This window comes from Pleurodeles waltl, chromosome 10, assembly GCF_031143425.1.
Source record: "Pleurodeles waltl isolate 20211129_DDA chromosome 10, aPleWal1.hap1.20221129, whole genome shotgun sequence".
Taxonomy (NCBI): Eukaryota; Metazoa; Chordata; class Amphibia; order Caudata; family Salamandridae; genus Pleurodeles; species Pleurodeles waltl.
In genome coordinates, this window is record NC_090449.1 from 186,171,502 (window position 1) to 186,191,923 (window position 20,422).

Below are 20,422 nucleotides of genomic sequence, written 5' to 3' on the forward strand. Positions count from 1 at the left end.
GTGTCTGGTGAAGTGTGCAAACTACTAGCATCCGCCAGTTCCTCTTACCAGTTGCCTTCTGGTTCATCAAGGGGATCGTGGTAACTATAAGGATCCTCAGACTCCATACAGTCATCACCCTCTCCATGCCTGTCAAAAGAAAAAGGCACTAGCTCCAATTCCGAGGGAACGGTAATGGTCGGCGTCAGAGTTTGTGTTGTACAATGCCCATCTAGTTCTGTGCCATGTATCGGTGGAGCTGGGAATGAGGGCACTTGAGCGGGAAACAATGAAGGTCGTGGCGCTGCTCCAGATCTAGACCAGACCCAAATGCCCGGCTGGCACTAAAGGTGACCTCGCCGGCAGAGAACCAGTAGGGGCCCCCAAAGGTGTTCGGGAGAGCTTGGGCCACCCAGATATGAGGTGCACGGCTCATAAAACCCCTTAGGTTTGGTCTGCGTCGCTCAGGCTAGGGAAAGTCACAGAGCGGACCCTGGCACAGGCTCTACCGCGGAGCAAGGTCTAGAGTTTTAACGCTTCTGTGCCAGGTGGAATGACTTCTACCATTGCAGGGAATTCAAAGCCTTTGTAGCTTTCCTTCTAATGTGGGGACATAACCAACAACAAGGGTCGAAATGATTATTGTCAGGAGCAGCTCCACAAGTGGTAAAGGGATCTTCTGTGTGACATAGCATCACAGGAACATCCAAAATAGGGTGGAGAAGAGCCTCAGGGACTGTTCCCGCAGTTTTGGGATTCATGGCAGTCCTCACAGGTCTTGGAGTCGTGGTCCTGCACCAAGCACCATGGGCAAACCAAATGAGGGTCTGTCACAGACAACAACCTGTGGGAGGCACCCCATGGCTTAAAGTCTGTTGGCTTCTAAGGGGACATCCCTAACACACCAGGAGATAGACATTTCAAAAAAGCTTTCACAAAAAGTTGAAAAAACAGTTAAAATAAACAACTGAATGTAGCTCTGTGCTGAAAGACAGAACTGACATCAGCATGAAGAGGTGGTATCTATAAAGGCACAGCACACATTCCTTCCAGAACAGAGGACACAGTGTCAAACGGTGCCACCTACTGGTCGGATGGATGGAAGGGGGTACTGCTCGAGTCTGAGGTCTGGGGAATATTGTATGGTAAGGAATCTGGGGACAGAAGTCTGTATAAGATATTTTTTATCTCTCTAAAGTGATGAAAACCATATAATTTTCATATTTTAATTATGCTGTTTGGCCCTTTAGGTGTATCCTGGTCCTTCAGTAAACTTTTAAAGCAAGTGTACGTATTCCTCACACTGTAAAGTTGGGATGATTTCAGATTTGGAAAGATCTCGCAAGAACTCTTCCTGGTTGGTTTGTTTGAATGGCCATATTACAACAACAAAGAGTATGTAATAATTTCAAGAAGCTTTTTGAATCATCTCCAACAAAGGAATTTTTAGGGTGTACTTAAGTGTTGCTCTCACAAAAGTTTACTAAAATCTGTAGAAGATATCTGTGAATAAGTCAGCAGGGATTGTGGGCCTCTTGTCACCACTTATTTTACAGGACATATTTACAGACCTTCTTAATTAAGTGGGTTTCCAGAAGTTACCAGAATTACAGCTGTGCAAAAGTTCTCATTCCACTGGCACGTGACAGAAAATAAGCTGTTGTAGTGCCTCAGAATATACGATAGCTGCCTTCTGAAGTCTTTTATTCTCATTATAATATTTCATGTGAGCTTTTTAGTTCAATAAGCATGTTCCCAACAAATGTTAGCAGGAAGCAGATGATTTTAGACAGAGAAACCAGTCATATGAATTATTTGGAGTAGATGACGGGATGATGTGACGAAAACTGTGATACAACAAGCAGATTTTGGAGGTGGAATATATACATCACTTTTAGTCGACCCTATTAATTGCTTTCAGTATGAATATCTAGAAGAAACATAATCTATGAGGTAGAAATGTCTGCCTAGTTTGTCCAGTTTGATGGCAGAACACAACTGTTATTTGCTTTCTGTGAAAGTGAATACAATAGTGTCTTATTGAGAATTATAGCACACAGATTTCATAATGCTGAAGAGGCGTGCATCAAATAATAATAATACTTACAATATATGAAGAGAAGGTCAGGAGAGTACTGCTTTCTATTACCAGTGCAATTACCATCAAACTATTGTGCAAGAATAATCAATGACAAAGTGCCTCAGTAGTATATCAGACCAACTGGAGAACATAGCAGTAAATGGATCACCTGATCTGAATAGGAGTAAGGGAGCATGCATTTGTCTGATGTGAGTGAACATGAAACTCTGACAAACCTCACAGAGATGGGAGAAACATAGGTGTGTGGTTATTCCCAGCTAACCCCTATGTGGATTTTTAGGTCATTGAAATAAAATAACTTTTTGCACTTTTGCTGAAACATATCTATGTGTGCCTCTTTTGGGACTAGTGAATAGAATGGAATTAATTCCATTAGAGAGGGACTGATCTTGGAAGCTATTGCTGAGCATGTTATAATTAGGCCTAAGCAGAATTTTTAATTAAATCAAATTCTATCGACACATGAGGAATTTGTCATCTGCGTGTTACTCTTTCAATGCAGTTCCAGCCAAATTCTGCCATATTTTTTCCTGTTTGAGGAACGCGATGACAACGAGATCAATATGAGGCTCCAAAAAGCAAGTGAGATTTGGTGTCCCTTAGCGCAATTTACAGTTGGTAGGAAGCCTTCCAAAGTGATTAGAGAGCTGCTTCTCATGTAGATTTTCCACGTGAGATGTTCAAAATCCACTCAAAAGGCCAGAGGCTGTTGCGCACCGTGTGCTGCAGTTAGTACTGAGTTTCAGCGCAACATGCGCAAACAGAACTAAAGCGCAGTGCGACATGCATTTTTCCCACCCCTTGAAGGACCTCGGCAGAGTCTTGTGGAGTTTTTACGTATCTCTGTGGAAATTCCCATAATGAAATTACATGAATTCCTCCAACTCCTCGTTATAATTAGAGTAATCTACAATTTCATAGCAACTGAGCACTGTATTTTGGGCATTTGTTAGCAAATTTATGAAATGTTCAATAATCCGATTTTTTTTAATCTGCCAACTGTATTCTAAGGCAAAGCAAAAGACTGCTGACCTAAAGAATAGGGCTTTGAACAAAGAACAACCTTTCCCTTAATTCAGAATGATTATCCTTGTAACGGCACAGTTGGCAAGACGGACAAGTTACTTAACTTCAGAATGCATTATCTGGTACAGACAATATCTAGTTGCAGATTCTTTACCGTAGGATTTCCCACAGGCGTCAGTATGGATCCAAAGTATTTTCCTCAGCAGTACCCCTGCGCGCCGTTAGGCGGTGTAGATCGTTTCAGCATCTGTTGTTGGCATGGTGAGCACCGGATATGACATTGTGGGTCCAAATAGGTGCCGCCCCAGTTTGCTGACATCAGTTTCTCTTCACTACTTTTCACGCCAGAAGTGCTGAGCCACGAAAACACTGACCACGGGTGCGTCAAAACTAGGGCCCTGAAAGGGATGGTCTGCTGAGTTTGTCCGCTCTGATGTTCAGAGCCCGCCAGATGTTGAACCACCAGGGATATGCCCTGCTGTTCCAGCCACGTCCAGAGGCGCAGAGCCTCTTGACAAAGAGGAAATGACCTCACTCCGCCCTGCTTGTTGCAGTATCACATGGGGGTAGTTTTGTCCATGAACACCTACACTACCTTCCCTTTGAGAGAAGGAACACATGCTTTCTATGCTAGTCTGATCAACCGGAGCTCCAACAGGTTGGTATGGAGTCCGGGCTCTGCCGGAGACCAGACACCTCGGATCTCCGTCTCTCCCAGGTGCCCGCACCATCCGAGGAGTGACGCATCGGTCACTACTGTCAGATATGGTTGGGGAAGGGGAAGGGACATGGATCTGCCTCTGACCCAATTGCAGTTCACTAGCCATCACTGCAGATCTCGTAAAATTTCCTCTGAGATCTGGACCACGTCAGAGAGATTCCCCTGATGCTGCGCCCATTGGAACTTCAGATCTCACTGCACAGCCCGCATGTGCCACCTGGCATGTGTCACTAGCAGGATGCAGGAGGCCATGAGGCATAGAAGCCTCAGGGTCATTCTCACCGAAATCCAGGATAGAGGCTGAAACATCTGTATCATAGCCTGAATATCCTAGACACACCTCTTGTGAAGATAAGACAGAAACTGCACTGTGTCCAGAACAGCTCAGATGAAAGGGAGCGTCTGAGAGGGAGTCAGGTGTGACTTTGGCACGTTTATTATGAACCCCAGCGGATGCAGGAGGTCCGCTGTAGTCTGGAGGTGGGAGACGACAGCCTGGGGCGAACCCGCCTTCAAGAGCCAGTCACTGAGATAGGGGAAGACTGAGACCCCTGATATGCGCAAATGAGCTGTGACCACTGCCATCACCTTAGTGAACACCCGAGGGGCACTGGTAAGGCCAAAGGGGAGCACAGTGAACTGAAATTGCTTGTGGCTTACCATGAACCGCAAGTAATGTCTATGTGCAGACAGGGAGAAAAATCTGGAAATAAGCATCCTGCAAGTCCAACACTACCATCCAGTCTCCCCGGTCCAGGCAGACAAAACCTGAACCCAAGTGGGCATTCTGAACTTCTCCTTTTTGAGAAAGGGATTGAGGGACCGAAGGTCTAGTACAGGGTTGAAGGCTCTTGTCCTTTTTGGGTACCAGAAAGTAGCAGGAATAACAACCACGACCTACGTCTGGTACAGAGACCCTTACTATGGCTCCATACGCCAGAGAGCTGTAACCTCCTCACTGAGAAGTGCCAAGTGATTCTCCGTCATCTGATCGTAGAAGGGTGGCATGGATGGAGGGGTAGTCTCGAAGGGGAGGGAGAAGCCCCTTTGGGCTCTCTGCAAAACCCACCTGCCTGACGTGATGGACTGCCAGCGGAGCAGGTGATGGCGAATACTGCCTCTGACTGGTCCCTGGTGGGGAATCGTTAGACTAGGAATGTTTGGAGTCAGCTGCTGTAGGAGGGGGTAGGCTGGGTGGACTGCTGGCTCCCATGAACCCAGCCATGCAGAGGCTGGGTAGCATGCGGGCATTTTGGCTGAAGGGGAACACCCCATCCTTAGCCATGAAAGGGACAGACTCTGTGGGAGGCGAGGGGCAGCCATGAGGCCCAACGACCTGGCTGTTGAACAAGAATCCTTGAAACGCCCGAGCACCAAGTCTGCTTTGTCTCCAAAGAGACGGATACCATCAAAAGGCATGTCCAGGAGTCAGCTTGCACATCCCCCGAAAAGTCTGGCATTCTCAACCAAGTGTGGTGCGTAAGGGCCACCGGTGATGCAACCGCTCTGCCCATTGTGTCGGTCGTGTCCAATCTACATCTAATTGTGAATTTTGCTGCATCTCTCCAATCAACCACAGCATGGAAAAGTACAGCCAGGGCCTCCAATGGGACCTGTGGCAGCACTTGCGCAACCGTATACCACAGCATGTGGGAGTAACAACCCAAAAGGCGTGCAGAGTTCACGGACCACAATGCCAGGCTGGAGTTGGTTTAGCCCTTGGATTCCCTATTCAGGGGTGCAGAAGGTAACACGCCCGGGAAAGCTGAGGGTTGGATAACCATCTCTCTGGGGAGGGGGTGGTGCGTCAGGAGCGCTGGGTCAGTCAGAGCAGGTCGATGGCGGTGAACCAGGTACCCAGCAGGACATCAGTAAGGGCTTCATTAAAGGGCAATAGGGGTTCAGAGGATGAAGCCCCGGGCTGATTCACTTCTATCACAAGGTTAGACCTCACTGCCACTGAAGGCAGCTTGAGTCCCAGGACCTTCGACACTCTTCACATTACCACAGAATAGGACCCTCCCTCCTCTGTAGCCACATAAGGGGGAGAAAGCATGCCAGTGTCAGGGGAAATGTCCAACCCATTGGCTTCACTCAGGTCCGTAAGTCAGTCCAAGGAGTCCTGTAGCTGGTATTCTATAGGGTACAGCGACCTCTCCCATTCCTCATTGTACCCCAACCCATAAGAAAAAGGGTCAGGATCCGACATAGGGGGCAAGGTCCCTATCAAAGTCGGAATCAGTGTCAGGTGATGCCAGTCCGGCCTCGTGTCAGAGTCGGCAATGAGGATGGGGTAGATGCTGCTCGGGGGCACAGGTGGCATCGGGGACAATGGAACCGGGGTCAGGGAGGGTCAAGGTGGTATGACTGACGCTGGTTCGGATCCAAGAACTGATCCATGAGTACCCAACCTGGTGCTAAGGCCAAATCCCCTGTTGAAAAAACCTGAAGGCATCCTTTCCCAATCCTGCGGGTCCCAAAGGCGCTCCTGTGGAGTCAAACTGCCCAAAGATGACACTCACGGCCTCAGAGAATTCTCTAAGTTGGGCAGGGGTCAGTCCAGCACCTGGAAACTCGGGGATGTGCAGCGCTGACACAGACGCAGGCTCCAAGGATAGAGGGCTAGAATGCCAATGCTCCTTGTCCCTAGTCTTGTCGGCCGACGGACGAGGAGAAGTCTAAGAAAGCTACCTCTTCTTAGACTTCTTCTTATGCCTTGTTGTACTCAACCGTCCTGAGGACTCGAAATAGGACGATGAAGAAGGGGAGCTCCACAAATGTTCTCGGGGACCTTCCTCTCAAACAAGATCGGGAGCTTCCTCTCGACCGAGATCGGGAGCAACAATGAGCTGAGCGATGGGCCACCAGTAGCTCTAGGGACTGCTCCCTCAAAGCTTTTGGATTCATGGTCCAGCACTCAGGCCAGAACTTAGAGTAGTGGTCCTGCTCCGGACACCACATGCACATGAGGTGCGGTTCCATCACAGACATCGCCTGATGACAGGATCTGCAGGACTTGAACCTGGTCTTACGTAAAGACATCCTCGACGCACCAGGAGTGTCCACACTCAAAAGACTTTGACAAAAAGTAAAAAAAGATCAATCAAAAAATGACTAAGGGGTAGCTCATCTTTAGATCAGCACCAGGCTGGTGCGGAAATAAAAGTACTGACGTCATCTGCAACTAGATGGCTATTAGATGGACAAGTTACTTACCTTCAGTAACGCCTTATCTGGTAGAGACAATATCTAGTTGCAGATTTCTGACTTACCCGCTTCATCCTCCCTGCTCTGCAAACTGATTTCCAGGGACCGAGATTTCCCTTTGATTGCCCTAGTTTTGACGCACCAGTGGACAGTGTTCTTCATGACTCAGTGCTTTTGCCATGGAAAGACATGATAAGAAACTGACGTCAGGATGCCAGGATGGAGTCTATATAGGATCCGCAATGTCAAAGCCAACACACATGACGTTGATGCAAAGACGATAAACGCCACCTAATGGTGCGCAGGGGTACTGCTGAAGAAAAGTCTCCAGATTCAGACTGGCGCCTGGAGGATATTCAAAGGTAAGGAATCTGGAACTAGCTGTCTCTAGTTGCCAAGTCTCTCTGACTACTGCAATTGTGATATTCATTCCTTCTGGATTCATTAACAGCTTCATCCAATATTAACATCTCAATTACTTAATACTCAAACTGCTCAGGCCCTGCTAACAAAGCTGTCTCAAGACTTTTGAGGAACTAGACACCTTATACAAAGTGATAATGCACCCTATTAGCATCACAATTACTGATTGTTTTATTGTGCATTAATACATCTTTATTCTCCAGCAGCAACATTAACCAGAATCCATGTAGAAATATAATAATAATAGAATACATGAAAGAGGAAGAATCAAGAGTCAATAAACAAAGGTCAACAAATCAAAGTTGTTGTGTTTAACTATAAAAACATATTTTAGTGCACTGGTGATCCTTAGCCATATGTGCTAATTGTCCTTCAGTCCTTTGCACATATGTATTTTTCATCGATTGAGGTTAAATAATCAAACAACTTAACATGACACAATATCCCCATAATTGTGATGACATGTACCACTGATCACAGCCTGTTGCTCACACAACTGCCTTATTCTACACTTGCCATACCAAAAAGTTATTATTAGTAGATATTACTTTCTATGTTCCCAACATACCCATGTTTGATAGCTTTCTGTTGTCTAAGAGGACTCATGGTTCAGACCCTACTTCATCCACTAAATCACTCAATAAGTCATGTCTGCCTTTCTTTCTAAAATCACGATTCCGAAGTACTTTGGACGAAAGTCTTCTTTATAAGTGGTTTATTAGTTAGCCTTTTCTTTGTGATTACTTTGTTGTTAGCAGCAATTAATAATCTGAACGTCTAAACAGGGCTTTAGGTAAACTTTTGTTGATGTGCCAAAGGCCTGATTCACTAGTCCTTTTCGCAAATACGTTTAACAGTTGGGCACTGTCACAATTTGCTCCCTGTGCTCTCGTGCCTATCTCCAGGGGGCCTAGTTGTGGGGATTTCCAATGCTCTAATAAGCTTCCAGACCTTCCCCTGCATGCATATCCTGACTTCCTGCTATTTGAACACTATTTGCAAATTACCATCCATTCCTAATCCATGCCGGGTTTTGTGGGAGCCATTCTGCTCATGCTTGGAACTCCAGTACATACAACCCCTGCTCATTGCTTCATCTCCACTCCTGCAGACCAAGGATGAGTGGTGGAATTCAGCACACCTGTGGCTGGCTGCTGCTAGCATGCTCATACTTGATGTGTGTGATTACTGTGAGCCTTTTTAAGCCTCAGCTCCCTTCAAGCCCAGGGTTGGTCATTTTAGCTGTTTTCCGGTGAGACAACCCTTTTTTTCTGAAGGTTAAGAGCCTTAGTTATTGTTTGTTTCTTTTCCAGGGCCTTAGATATTACTCCATTGTTTCCTGAGCTTTTGTTATTCTTAATTTCTGAGTTCCTGAGCCATAGTTATTCCTTGTTCTTGAACTGTAGTTATTGCTTGTTCCGGTTCCTGAGCTGTAGTTATTCTTTGCTCCTGAGCTGTAGTTATTTCTTGTTGCTGATTCTGACCATTTGCCTTTCATTGTTCCTTGACCTACCTTGACTCCTGTGTCTTAGCTAACCTTTGTTGCTGAACTAGCACTCCCTGCAGTGCTACTTGACACCTGACCCTCAGCCATTCCTTGTTCCCCTTGTTCCTTGAGCTATTTCTGTCTGCTATATTTTCTTGTTTCCTGCACCAGCACTTCTTATGCTCTCTCGAAGCCTCTCCTTCTGTATCTTCCTTTTTCCAGTCCTTGCCTTTCTTTCTATTTCTTGTTCCAGTTCCTAGTTTGCTGTTGTCCTGCTGTCTTGCTTCCAGTTTCCTTGTATGTTTGTTACTTGCTTTCTGCCACGTGTGCCCTTGTTTTCCCTTCTTTCCTGTCAAGCACTCCTCCTTACTAGCTCATTGTCTATCGTGGCTATATTTAGTTCTACACCCTTGCAATTACCGCCTTGCATGTTCCTGTTTGATCACCAGGATCCATGGAGTCAGCTGGCAACCTAGGTGGTGTTTCTTGTCCATTGTGAGTATTGTCTTTCAGTTACTTTTATAACATCATGATAGGGGTCAGCTCCACAGACCCTGCCTTTGCATGTATATCCAATATATGGGTATTAGCAATCAGAATCTGTAACAGCAATTGTGGGTGAGGAACTTACTGAGCTTCAGTCTTACCGTGTTGAGCCCCTGGGTGCTTTACCCCACATTCCCTTTGTTGTTAATGTTTGTATAGATATATATGTCTTGCATGTTCGTCCTTGGGTGTTAGTCTGGATGCCACATTGCCTCTTGAATGCCTGTTCTTTCTGAACCTTATCTCTTTTATTCCATGGAATACAGCTTCCCATTTGGATCCTCTCTCCTCTGATCTTGGGCAGCCCTATTCCCAGTATTCTACCTACTTGTCTTTCGTACCATCAGTCCTAGACAGCACTTCCTATAAGACACTTCAGTGAATAATGATCGGAATTTTGCATTTGTAATGTGTATTTCAAACAGGGAAACAGAGATAACCAGTATATCAGACTTGTCAGACTTGCCACATTTGCATGCTTAGTGTTATGATTGGGGTCGGGCGTGTTTTTGGGTGGGCAACATGCTTGTGAGTTTTTACATACCACTAACAATGCACTTTTCCACTCTGAAATGCGGGATGATTTCATTTTCTTGGAAATAGCTGTGCTACCAACAGTCTTCTGAAGTGTAGATGCTCCTGGATGTGTCGTATGTAGGCTGGCAGTGAGCTCCAGAGCTTAGCGGCTTGAACCGAGAAAGCAGAGTCTACTATGGATTTCTTATGCTACAGTGGTTTGATTATAAGTGACACAAGCCTACTGCAGTGACCTTTTCCGTTTGCAGTGCTTGAATCTAACTTACAGGCCCTTTACCTTGAGAGGCTTTGTGGACAACACAGAGTGTCTTGAACATTATCCTTCTTGCTGTAGGTAGCCAGTCGAGCTATTGCATGACTGTAGTAATACATTCTCTTGGAGAAAGGTGGAGTGGGGATCTTGCAGCATCATTTTGGATGAGCTGTATTTTGTGTATGATTAATTTAGGGTGCCAAGGAATAGGCTGTTAGCATTAACAAGTTCAGGGATTAGGAGTGTGAGAATAGCTAACAGTTGCTTTTGATATCCAAGATATGGAAAGGTGCAAAACAGTGTTTTCATTCTGTAGAAGGCACTCGGTCGGTCTGTGACGTTGTTATCATGTGGTATCAAATTAGGTCTGACTCCATGGTTACCCATGGGTATCTGACTTGATATGATGTTGTTGGAGTGCCTCACGTTCACTAGGCCATTTGGCAGTAGGCTGGTATTTTTGCCAATGTCGCAGATCATGATGAGCTCTAGATGGATATTAATCATCCATGTGTTTTTGGTGCAAAGGCAGTCATCAATGTAGGAAGCTTGCCCTTTATGTAGTATGGATATACCGTGTAAAGGGTTTCAGGGGTTCCCCACTGAGTGAACAGGGCTTGCTATGCAATCCCAAAGTGCTCTATTTAGTGGTAGTGTGGTCGAGCAGCCTTAGGCTCACACATAGGAGTACCAGACATCTACAAATGCACGGAATAGTCAATAAAATAAACACATCTCAAGAAGGAGATCCACACCAATTCATAAAAATAGCAAGTATATGGTTAGGCATCAGAGGAAACTCATTCAGGTAAGTAGGTTTTAATATATGGTGGCTGCCTCTGCCTCGTCTGAAGCCAGACTGTTGGTCTGACATTAAGACATTATTGTGTGTAAAAATTAAAAGTTGGGTAAACACTGTTCTTTCATATATTTTTATAAAGAATGATCCATAGGCCTATAGTTTGCTAGGTTGGATGAGTGGAGGTTTATCTATTTCAGTAGTAGTTTAAAATGGGAGGATTTCAGCTCGGTGGGACTGAACCTACAACTAGAGAGACTTGTTAAGTAGGCATTTAGGTACCTCCCCTGCAAAGGTTGGGCACAGGACATCTTTAAAGACTTTTGGAGGTGCCGGGTTGTCATGCTGGCTCTCTTTATAACAATGAGACTGCTGGATTTGTGCGGCAGCACCACAGGATTGTGGGGAACTGAGTCCAATCCCACACAGTGTGACAAATGTCGGCTTACCTATTCGGCCAGCTAGCAGTACCTCACCAGTAACCAAGAGTAGAGGTTATTTGTGGCAGCCGTACGCATGACATTCTGACTTCTCAGGGAAATCGGGGTGGAACAGATCTTACCCCTTTTCTCTCAGTTATCTTTGTCTCACACATGCAAAAACAGACACAAGCAGGGCTTCGTTCAAAGAATTTTATTAAATCAACTGAAGTCTATATTAAAAAAAGCATGTACTGAATGAAACATGATAATAGCAAAGCGGTGACGAAATAAGTGAAACATAAGAAAGGTCCCATCATAATGTCACAATGCTAGGATTAAGAATTCCTACCTACACCACTGAGGTTCTATACTTGAGCAGCGTTTCCCAACCTTTTGACTCCTGAGGACCCCCAATGAATCACTACTGGAAGCCGGGGACCCCCAAACAATTTGTACAAGTTAAATTTCAAACATTAAGACAGTAATTCACAAAAAATACACAAACAAGTGCACACCAAACAAATACTTGAATTACTAATGATATCATTATTTTATATAGAAAACTTATGCAGAAATAAAAAAAATGGAATGAGAATTTGCTGCTGCATCTTGGTGACTAACTTTTCATTATTTGGTTTTATTTAGGAAAGCTGACTCCTCAGGTCGGATTCTACATTTCCCAAGCGAAATCGGTTTTAATTTTTTTAGGTATATAAGATCCAAGAAAGCTTTTTCACATAAGTATGTGATGGGGAAAGGAAGTAAAACCATAAGGACCTCTCAAGTTTCCATAGCCTATCTGTCACATGTAATTCATTTGTTTCATAGCACCTCCCATACCAGTGTAGGGTTTTGGAGCGTTTTCCAGTGACTACAAGGTGTAGAATTCACATGTCATTCACAATGGTAGGCCTTTTCCAAGAGTGCTTGGTCTGGAGAAGCACAAACTCAGGATTCAGAACATAACACAGTGGTTATCTTTGACTTTAATAAGAATGTATTTCTACGCAAGCAAACCTTTTTTTTTTTTTTTTAGCAGCATAAGGATAATGAAAGGCGGAGAAAAAAAAGATACTTTCTAATTTGTGCCATGCAGTTTGCATACAACTCTTTGATGGCAATTCATAGCTCACTGTGCTAGAATACGATTGTAACTTATGAACTGCACAATAACAAAGTAATCTCTGTGACAGAAGCAGTAACCCACTGTATTATGTACATAAAATAATTTTCTTTTCATGATACACACTCTCTGCATCAGGCACATTAACCATCTGCCTACCTTAGAAACTGTCACTAGACAAAACTCCCATCTCTCTCCAGCAGGTACATTAATCACCAAAGTTATCTTGACGCTTTTATTTTCACCCGAAAGTTACTTGTTATACAAGGAACTTTGAAGTGCTTTTACAACTGCTGCACAAATCAAAACATGCAGGTGTTTCCCGCAGGCCCCAGCTGGAGAAGTATGTTTCTGTCAACCCAGGCCTGCGGACCCCCTGGGAATGTGTCACGGACCCCTGGGGGTCCACGGACCACAGTTTGGGAAAAACAGTGTACTAGAGCACAGCAGTGTTAGCCCTAATCCGCCCTTTAGGAAGTCTGGGGAGACACCATCCCCCATACCTCAACATGGAAGTAGCGAAGAGGGCTGTTGGTCTACCGAGAGTCTTATCCTATGTAGGCGGAAAAGATGTTTAGTCTCAGCAGACAGCTGCAATGAAGAGACAGCATGAGGTGGCAACTTCCAGATGGAGTTTACCTCCAACGATGGGGGCAGAGAGGTGTCTTTTTATAATAAAATATCTGATGTTCTGCGAATACTGCCCTAATGAAAGAATACGTATGTTTCCATGAAACAACAGGGAATGTGATGTTCCGCTTTGTACCATCAACATTATTGTATACAGCCTTGAGCAAGCACAGAGTGAAGCTGTTGTGCTAAGAAACAAAAACAATTTCTAGGCTAAAATCGTAATAGATAAAAGAATGAAAACTTCACCACAAAATGAGACTTCTGCTAAAATAATAAAATGAATTGTTTCACAAACTACAGGCCTATGACTAAAACAACTTGCCCATAAAATTATGCCAAAATAACCTCACAACAGGTTCTGAAGTTGACCCATATGGTCTACTTGTGACGAGAAAGTTAAAGAACTCTTTTTTTAGAAGGTATTGAGGGTATGTGTGATTTCTATGTTTGTTGGGCCATGCTTTGGCATGGTGCTGTCCGTGTTCTGCTTACGGTAATTTTCTATCTTTTTGCCATTATGGTCTTTCTGTGTTTCGGCACTCAGGTTTGCAGACATTTAGTAAAATCATGTTGAACTATTTAGAAGGCAGTTTGTTTCAGTTATGTGCATGGAATAGTTTTGCCTTTTTGTGGTACTCAGGCATCTCATGTAGGCTCTGTTATAGTGGTGTAGTGTGTTTTTTCTGTTCCAATTCCAAGTATTGCCTGTTGTGCTTTTATTCTTTTAATGTTTTTGTTAATCCATATGGAGTTCTTTCTGTAGGTACAACAGGAACCCTAACTATAGACTCATTAGTTTTCATTTATAATTGATGCCTTAACTCTCTACCTGAATTGCCACTACAGTACCCCTAACATTACACCCTCCCTAACACTAACACTCTATGTTCCTAAACTAGTGAACCATCAGGGCTGGAAATAATACAAAATAATCAACACTATCTACTGCAGAGGGGATAGCTTACTTCATATGTTTGTCTCCATTTGTTAACAGGAAAGTCACTGAAAACCATGCTGCAACTTTTTAAAGGAATTCATATGAATTCCAAGTAAAATGATGCCCCACAAAATGGACACCGCTATTTTGTGGTCATGGTTAACGTGGTTACTGGGCCTGCGTTACCTTAGCAATCAGAGGCAAAGTTCAATTTATAGGTATTTCTAAACATATGCTTAACCCAATAAACAAAGTTATTTCTGGTATAACTTAATTATCCATCTGATGTCAGAGTAATAAAATAGGCCATTTACTTCGTAAGGCACTTTTACTTTTCCTGGAAGAACCAATACAATGGGCACACCAACGTCTGCTACAGAAAAATTTAAGCCATTGTGTTTTAAGATGTAAGAGAGCAAATTAGCACCTTTGAAAAGTTCGGCCTTGTTTCAGTTTTGAACTTCTCAAAGGAAGACAGTCTTAGTATACACCCAAGCATGATGTTTTAAGTGGGTTATGTCCAATTCTTTCCAATATTCCAATTTGGAGGTCAATGGAGGAACGTTTTATATTTATCCAGCAATGATCTGTTCTCACTTCAGACCAAGTGTTCAAATACAGTCTAATGTTACTTAAATAGCACTAAGACTGGCACCATTAGGTTTGTCTTGGGTCTTCACAGGAAGTAGTATCTCACTAATGTGGTAAAACATTTTGTTTTGTTGAAAGAAGCACAGACGTGTACTGTTGTAACCTGTTTTACACTCTCACATTCATCTTAGATACATATATTCTGATTATTTTCCACTGTTTTTCTGTTTTTTTTCAGCTTGGAGACAGTGGAGTTATTAGATAGTCAGAGCAAGACAAAAGTGTGATCAAAGACTGGACCCACATCACGTGTTTCATAAAATAGTAGTTTGAGGTAGATTATTATAACGGAATGCAAATTATGCGATAATACTTATTTGGGCTTGGATGGATTTTTATTGAGTGATTAGGGCGTTTTCTTAAGTATGTAATTTGTCAGTTCGATATTGATCGGCAGTGAGCTGATTGCTAAGTCCAGTTTATCTTTACAGAGCTCAAACCAGATGATGGCATCAAAGACCACTGGAAATGTGGAGACTGACAAAGAAAAGTTAATGTGAGGAGTGGCAAAAACATATAAAGACAGAAGTAAACCAGCAAGGCAGAGTCCATGAATGTAAATAACGATGGACAAACATAGAACGAGAATGCTTATTTGTAAATATGCCAGTCCTAGTGGTCTTACTTGACCGGCAAGTAGGTGTAAAATGAAAAAGAAGAAAGTGAAGCAGGAGGCTGGCAAATGGCTGTGGAGCCCATGCCGCAGTAGGTACAAAATAGGGGCGTCCATTAACAAACGGTGTGTTTGGGAGCAGAAAAGTTAACCGTGCGTTAGACAGGTACACAGATCATCCAAATCTTGTTTTTTACGGATACTTAATAAAATGGGTTGGGGATCTGAAGAAATATGTGGGATCTGTAGGTGGGTGCCTCTTCGATTTATACACGTACATACAGCCCGAGTATGTATGTGTCTCTCTTGATATATTTGGCAAAAGGCACTGGACATTCAGCTTACCTGACTCTGTAGGACAAGTGACAAAGAACCCGGAAGTTACAGCTGAAATAAAGCTTTCGACCGACAGCAACAATACTTTGCTGTTTATCTTGTTGCCGGTGTGAAATAGGAAGGATAACATTTCCTTTAGAGACAGTGGGGAGGTGACTAGTGGCTAATCTGCAGATCTTCATATAGAAAAAAAAGCAAAACCAACTGTGCACATTGAACAATGAATATTAGTAGGACACGGATATAATAACTGCTGGACTGGAAATACAATCGTATTAAGAATCTTATCATAAAGTTTTTTTTTATCGCAGTCCATAAAAAGCAAAACCAACTGTGCACATTGAACAATGAATATTAGTAGGACACGGATATAATAACTACTGGACTGGAAATACAATCGTATTAAGAATCTTATCATAAAGTTTTTTTTTATCGCAGTCCATAAAAACAATTGCCAATATAAAATAAAACATACAGGAAACACAATACTAAACAGTTTAAGAATAATAGGGTTTACATAAAGGAAACTTTCGTGGCGTTTGCGCGATACAGATTGTTAATCTCAGCCAGGCACAGAGAAAAAGCTTATTTGAAATAACAAGCACTATGACACTTTTAAATATTTAACATTTTTTTTCTAAAACCTGCCAAAGAAAGACAAACATAAAATCTGAGGCAAATTTGCGATGTCAAGACCACACAATCTGCAAATAGATTTAATTGATGGAAACATCAACTGTACAATCTCTCAATGATGTTCACGTAAAGTAATCTAAAGCGTAGAAACGTTTGACTGGTTAATGTGTTAACTTGCTCCCCTGAGGTGGGCTGTAAGTATAGTTTCTTACCTGCAGAAGACCTGCAAACTTCACCACTCCCCAACCAAGCCGCTTGTTATCTGGTTCCACCAAACTCATTTGATATATATCCACTGCCAGAAAACGCTGAACTTGACCTCCATCTTTCGTAATGACAGTGCATGCAATTAAATCACTGTTATCTGAAAATAAATGGAACGAAATTTAGGTCATGAGATGCTGTAAAGATTTAGCCATTACAATATCTGGCTGAGATAGCATGTGATAAGTTCTGGTCCTCTTGGCATTCATTACATGCATTGGTCTGATAAAGTTCAACATGCCGAGTAATAGGATTACCCTACTTACCTGTCTCTTTTTAGGTCGAGCCTAGGCAGCACGCAAAATCGGTCTCTTGACATGTTGTAATCTACATCTGTGGGCTTTAACCACACCCATCTCACACCCATCACTTTCATTCATTCGTTCGTTGGCCGGCCTTTCAAAATTCCCTTGATTTCGTAGGAAAATGCTTCACGTTTGTCTCACATTGAGTCTGCTTTGCTACCACTGACTGACCCTGTTACATGGATGACTGCAGGATCGGCTATATATCTTAGTGTGGGCACTATTTTTTTCTTTTGTTTTACTGCTTCACACTGTGTGGCAGTATGTCGTTTCTTCCTCTTCCTTGTTTTAGGAATGCTGCTGTTTCTTTGTGGTGTCTAAGTGCTTTATATGAGGACGTGAAGTCTCATATACTGCATACTTGATCAGAAAAACGCTTTCCATAACTATGGATATACTGTGACCTCGTACTTATTTTTATTTTCAAACATCATATTACTTTTGTCTCCCCTTCTCTCATAACCTGAATGCACAGCGTCAAACTTTTCACAAAAAGGGCATTGCGCTTCATTTTTCAGCACAACGCCTGAAAGTCATTGGGGATGTGTTGAATTCAAGACTGCAGGGTGAATTACTTTATGTGGCCAAAAGAGGTACCAAAGAATATCTAGGGATAGACTGCAGTACAGCAGCCTTTCCCTGCTCCGTGCACGTTATAATGGTAAATGTTGCAGGGTTTTTTCAGCCAGCATACTATATGTGTAAAGGCGTTAACGTAACCATGTTCTTCCTGTTCACATTTCACAGGCTTTACTTAATCTTGTTTTTTTGTCCATGCTATCCAAAGCGTTACCACTATAATTAACACTCTCCGTCAACAGATGTCTCTAATGTGGCGTAGCTCCTAAGCTGCTTTCTTTGTAACTGGGGAACAAGGTTTGAGTATTGGCGTCAGTTCACCATCCTGTGATTCTGGACAATTCACTTAATCTTCCTGTTCCCCCCAAAAAATGAACCTGCACTTGGGTAATATAATTGGTGCTCCTGTAAAGTGCTATCATGCCTGCCAGTTGAGTTTGCACTATATAAAACTGCAAAATATCCATGGTGAGTTTGGAGAAGATTTTAAGCCAAAAGTCATCCAGCAATCATGAATTCACATAGATGCTGAGCTTGAAGGCACTTTAAAATGTATACCCTGTCATACTTTGTGGCATGGAAAGGTGCTTTCAGTGGGGTATGTTGCGGTGTCTTTCGGACTTCACCAGGAATTTTTACACACAGGCAAAAACGTGTCCACACTCTCTCCCTCTCTCTGTTAGAAAAGACTTAAAACATGTTAGTCATTTCACAAAGTAATGTGCTTTTTATTCCACTTACTTAACCTACAAATCTGCATTCCTCTCTCTTTCTTCTGCCCCTTAAGCCCCTCTCTTGTGCCCTGCATACCATATAATAGAATGGTTCAGCCACTGAAAGTGTGGGATTCAAAAGTGTGTTTACACAGATTAGCACTTGTCATGTTGTTTAAAAGTTGCCCTACCAGGTCCAACTTCTTCTTGGTAACAGCAGCGAGGAGATGTCAGCCATCATGACTCAATTTTGCCCCATGTAAAGCTCCACGTCTGTCGTAAACTCTTTAGCAAACGCTTGTCAGGAGAAGAACCACCTTCATAACATATACTCCCCTAGCTACTGACAACTGCAGCCTAACCCACTTCCCTACATTTATCATACTTTTGCCTTAGTTCTCCCGTGGGGCATCTTAAGGATTTTGGGGGCTCTGGGCCAAACTTATTGTGGGGGCCCCGTTTGTAACAGATTTGAATTTATATCCAGTTCCAGCTCTTTCTTGCCCTCTTTTGCCAGTCACTAACAATGCACAGGCACACCCATCCAAATTCTTAATGTGTTTATATCTAACATTCAGGGATAGTGATGTGTGTTTTTAATACTTGTAACACAGCAACAGCTCACTAATATTACTGCAATTAACCTCTGTGACACCCTCCCATTTTTCATATGTGAGGTCCTGTTTAGTCTTAAAGACCCTTTTTTTATGGATGCTGAATTAAACAAACACAACATTTCTCTGCAAATATCAGTAATAGTCGCTGTGGTTCGGACAAAGATTTTTCTACCAGGACACAGCTAGCAAATCCTGCTCGTTAGTAGTCTCCTGTATTTCCCCTTTACCGTAGAATGATAATCCCAATTGGAAGTAGCCTCCCCCCCCCCCAGCTAAAGGTATTCTAAAGCATCAAGGCTTTGCATATTCTTTGAAATCGGAATGCTGAGTTTGCTGGTGTCAAACTGAAGACGTGTGACTAGTTTACACAATCACCTTTCAGCTCTTGCACACTTAAGTCTTATTTTTCATCTGTTGCCAACCTGCTGTTATAGTTTTTAAAAAATTTAATTTGAAATGTGAGAATCAGCCATAGTTGTCTTGTTGGCTATTGGCTGTATTGTAAGCCTAAATAGACCCCTTCAGTAGTGCATATGACTGCACGTTGTGCCCCAATCCTTTAGCCTGGGGTTGCTGAAGTCTGTTAATGTTTGCAAGTTTGCATGAGTGACAACTTGCAGAGGAGGAGTACCCACTGCAGGACTGGGACACTGGGCTTCCATGCAGTTATCTCCTGATGAGGTGCAAGAGGATGGATATTGGAAGGATGGTTAATGGAGTAATCCTGATTAAGGATATGTGGGTTAGACTTGCAGGACTGAGGACCAGTTGTGGGAACATGTGGTGGACAATTGGTTCTAAGCTAGTTTTGAGTCAGCATCATGCAGATTCCCTGGACCCACTGAGGTCTAACACTATCTCAGCAGTCCAGCATAGCATTGGAGATGGGGAGACAAGCAGAATATGTACCATCTGTCTCCTAAGGTGCACTATGTGGGCTGAATACAACTGGTCATCATTTTGGTGCTGCCAACCCAGTAGATGAGCAGGTACAGGTGGGTCCACATCAACGGGGAGGGGTACGTTTAGAACCTTGCACATAGCAAGATGGTTTGCCCAAAAATCCCAATCAAGGTTCATACATTTGCTGTAATCTGCGTGAGCTTTGTAAGGGTGCTGTTTTTGTGCATTGTATTGCATGATCCTCACATCTACCTCCATACACAGTGTTAACAAATATTGGGTGATGTGATAGCCATCTCGTGGGAGACTGCTCAGGAAAGAAGTGGTGCTCGACTCACTTCCGAGAACAAGGGGCAATAAGGTTATGTGATACCTCAGTTTGGTGCACACGATTTCTACTAGGGCAAGCCAACTTACACTTGGTTTCCAGTTTAATTGTGACAGGTTAGAGTGATTTAACTATTCACAAGACCTTCTCGACTTTTCTGAAAGATGTATTGGTTGATTTTGCACCAGCTGATGCAAGATTTTTCTTGAGTGGGGCGACGCCTATTATTGAAGAATATCAAAGTACAATTGTATTGTAATATCTGAGTGTATGACTTAACACTT

At 43.1% G+C, this 20,422-nt stretch overlaps 1 protein-coding gene across 3 annotated transcripts in view; it reads right to left on the reverse strand.

Annotated features, from left to right (window-relative positions):
* Positions 1-20,422, reverse strand: part of CLEC16A (C-type lectin domain containing 16A) — a 462,030-nt gene that overhangs the window by 149,694 nt on the left and 291,914 nt on the right. For all 3 annotated transcript variants that reach the window (XM_069210166.1, XM_069210165.1, XM_069210163.1), the window contains exon 19: positions 16,642-16,793. In XM_069210166.1, the coding sequence (XP_069066267.1) occupies positions 16,642-16,793 (152 nt within the window). The remainder of the gene's footprint in view (positions 1-16,641; positions 16,794-20,422) is intronic.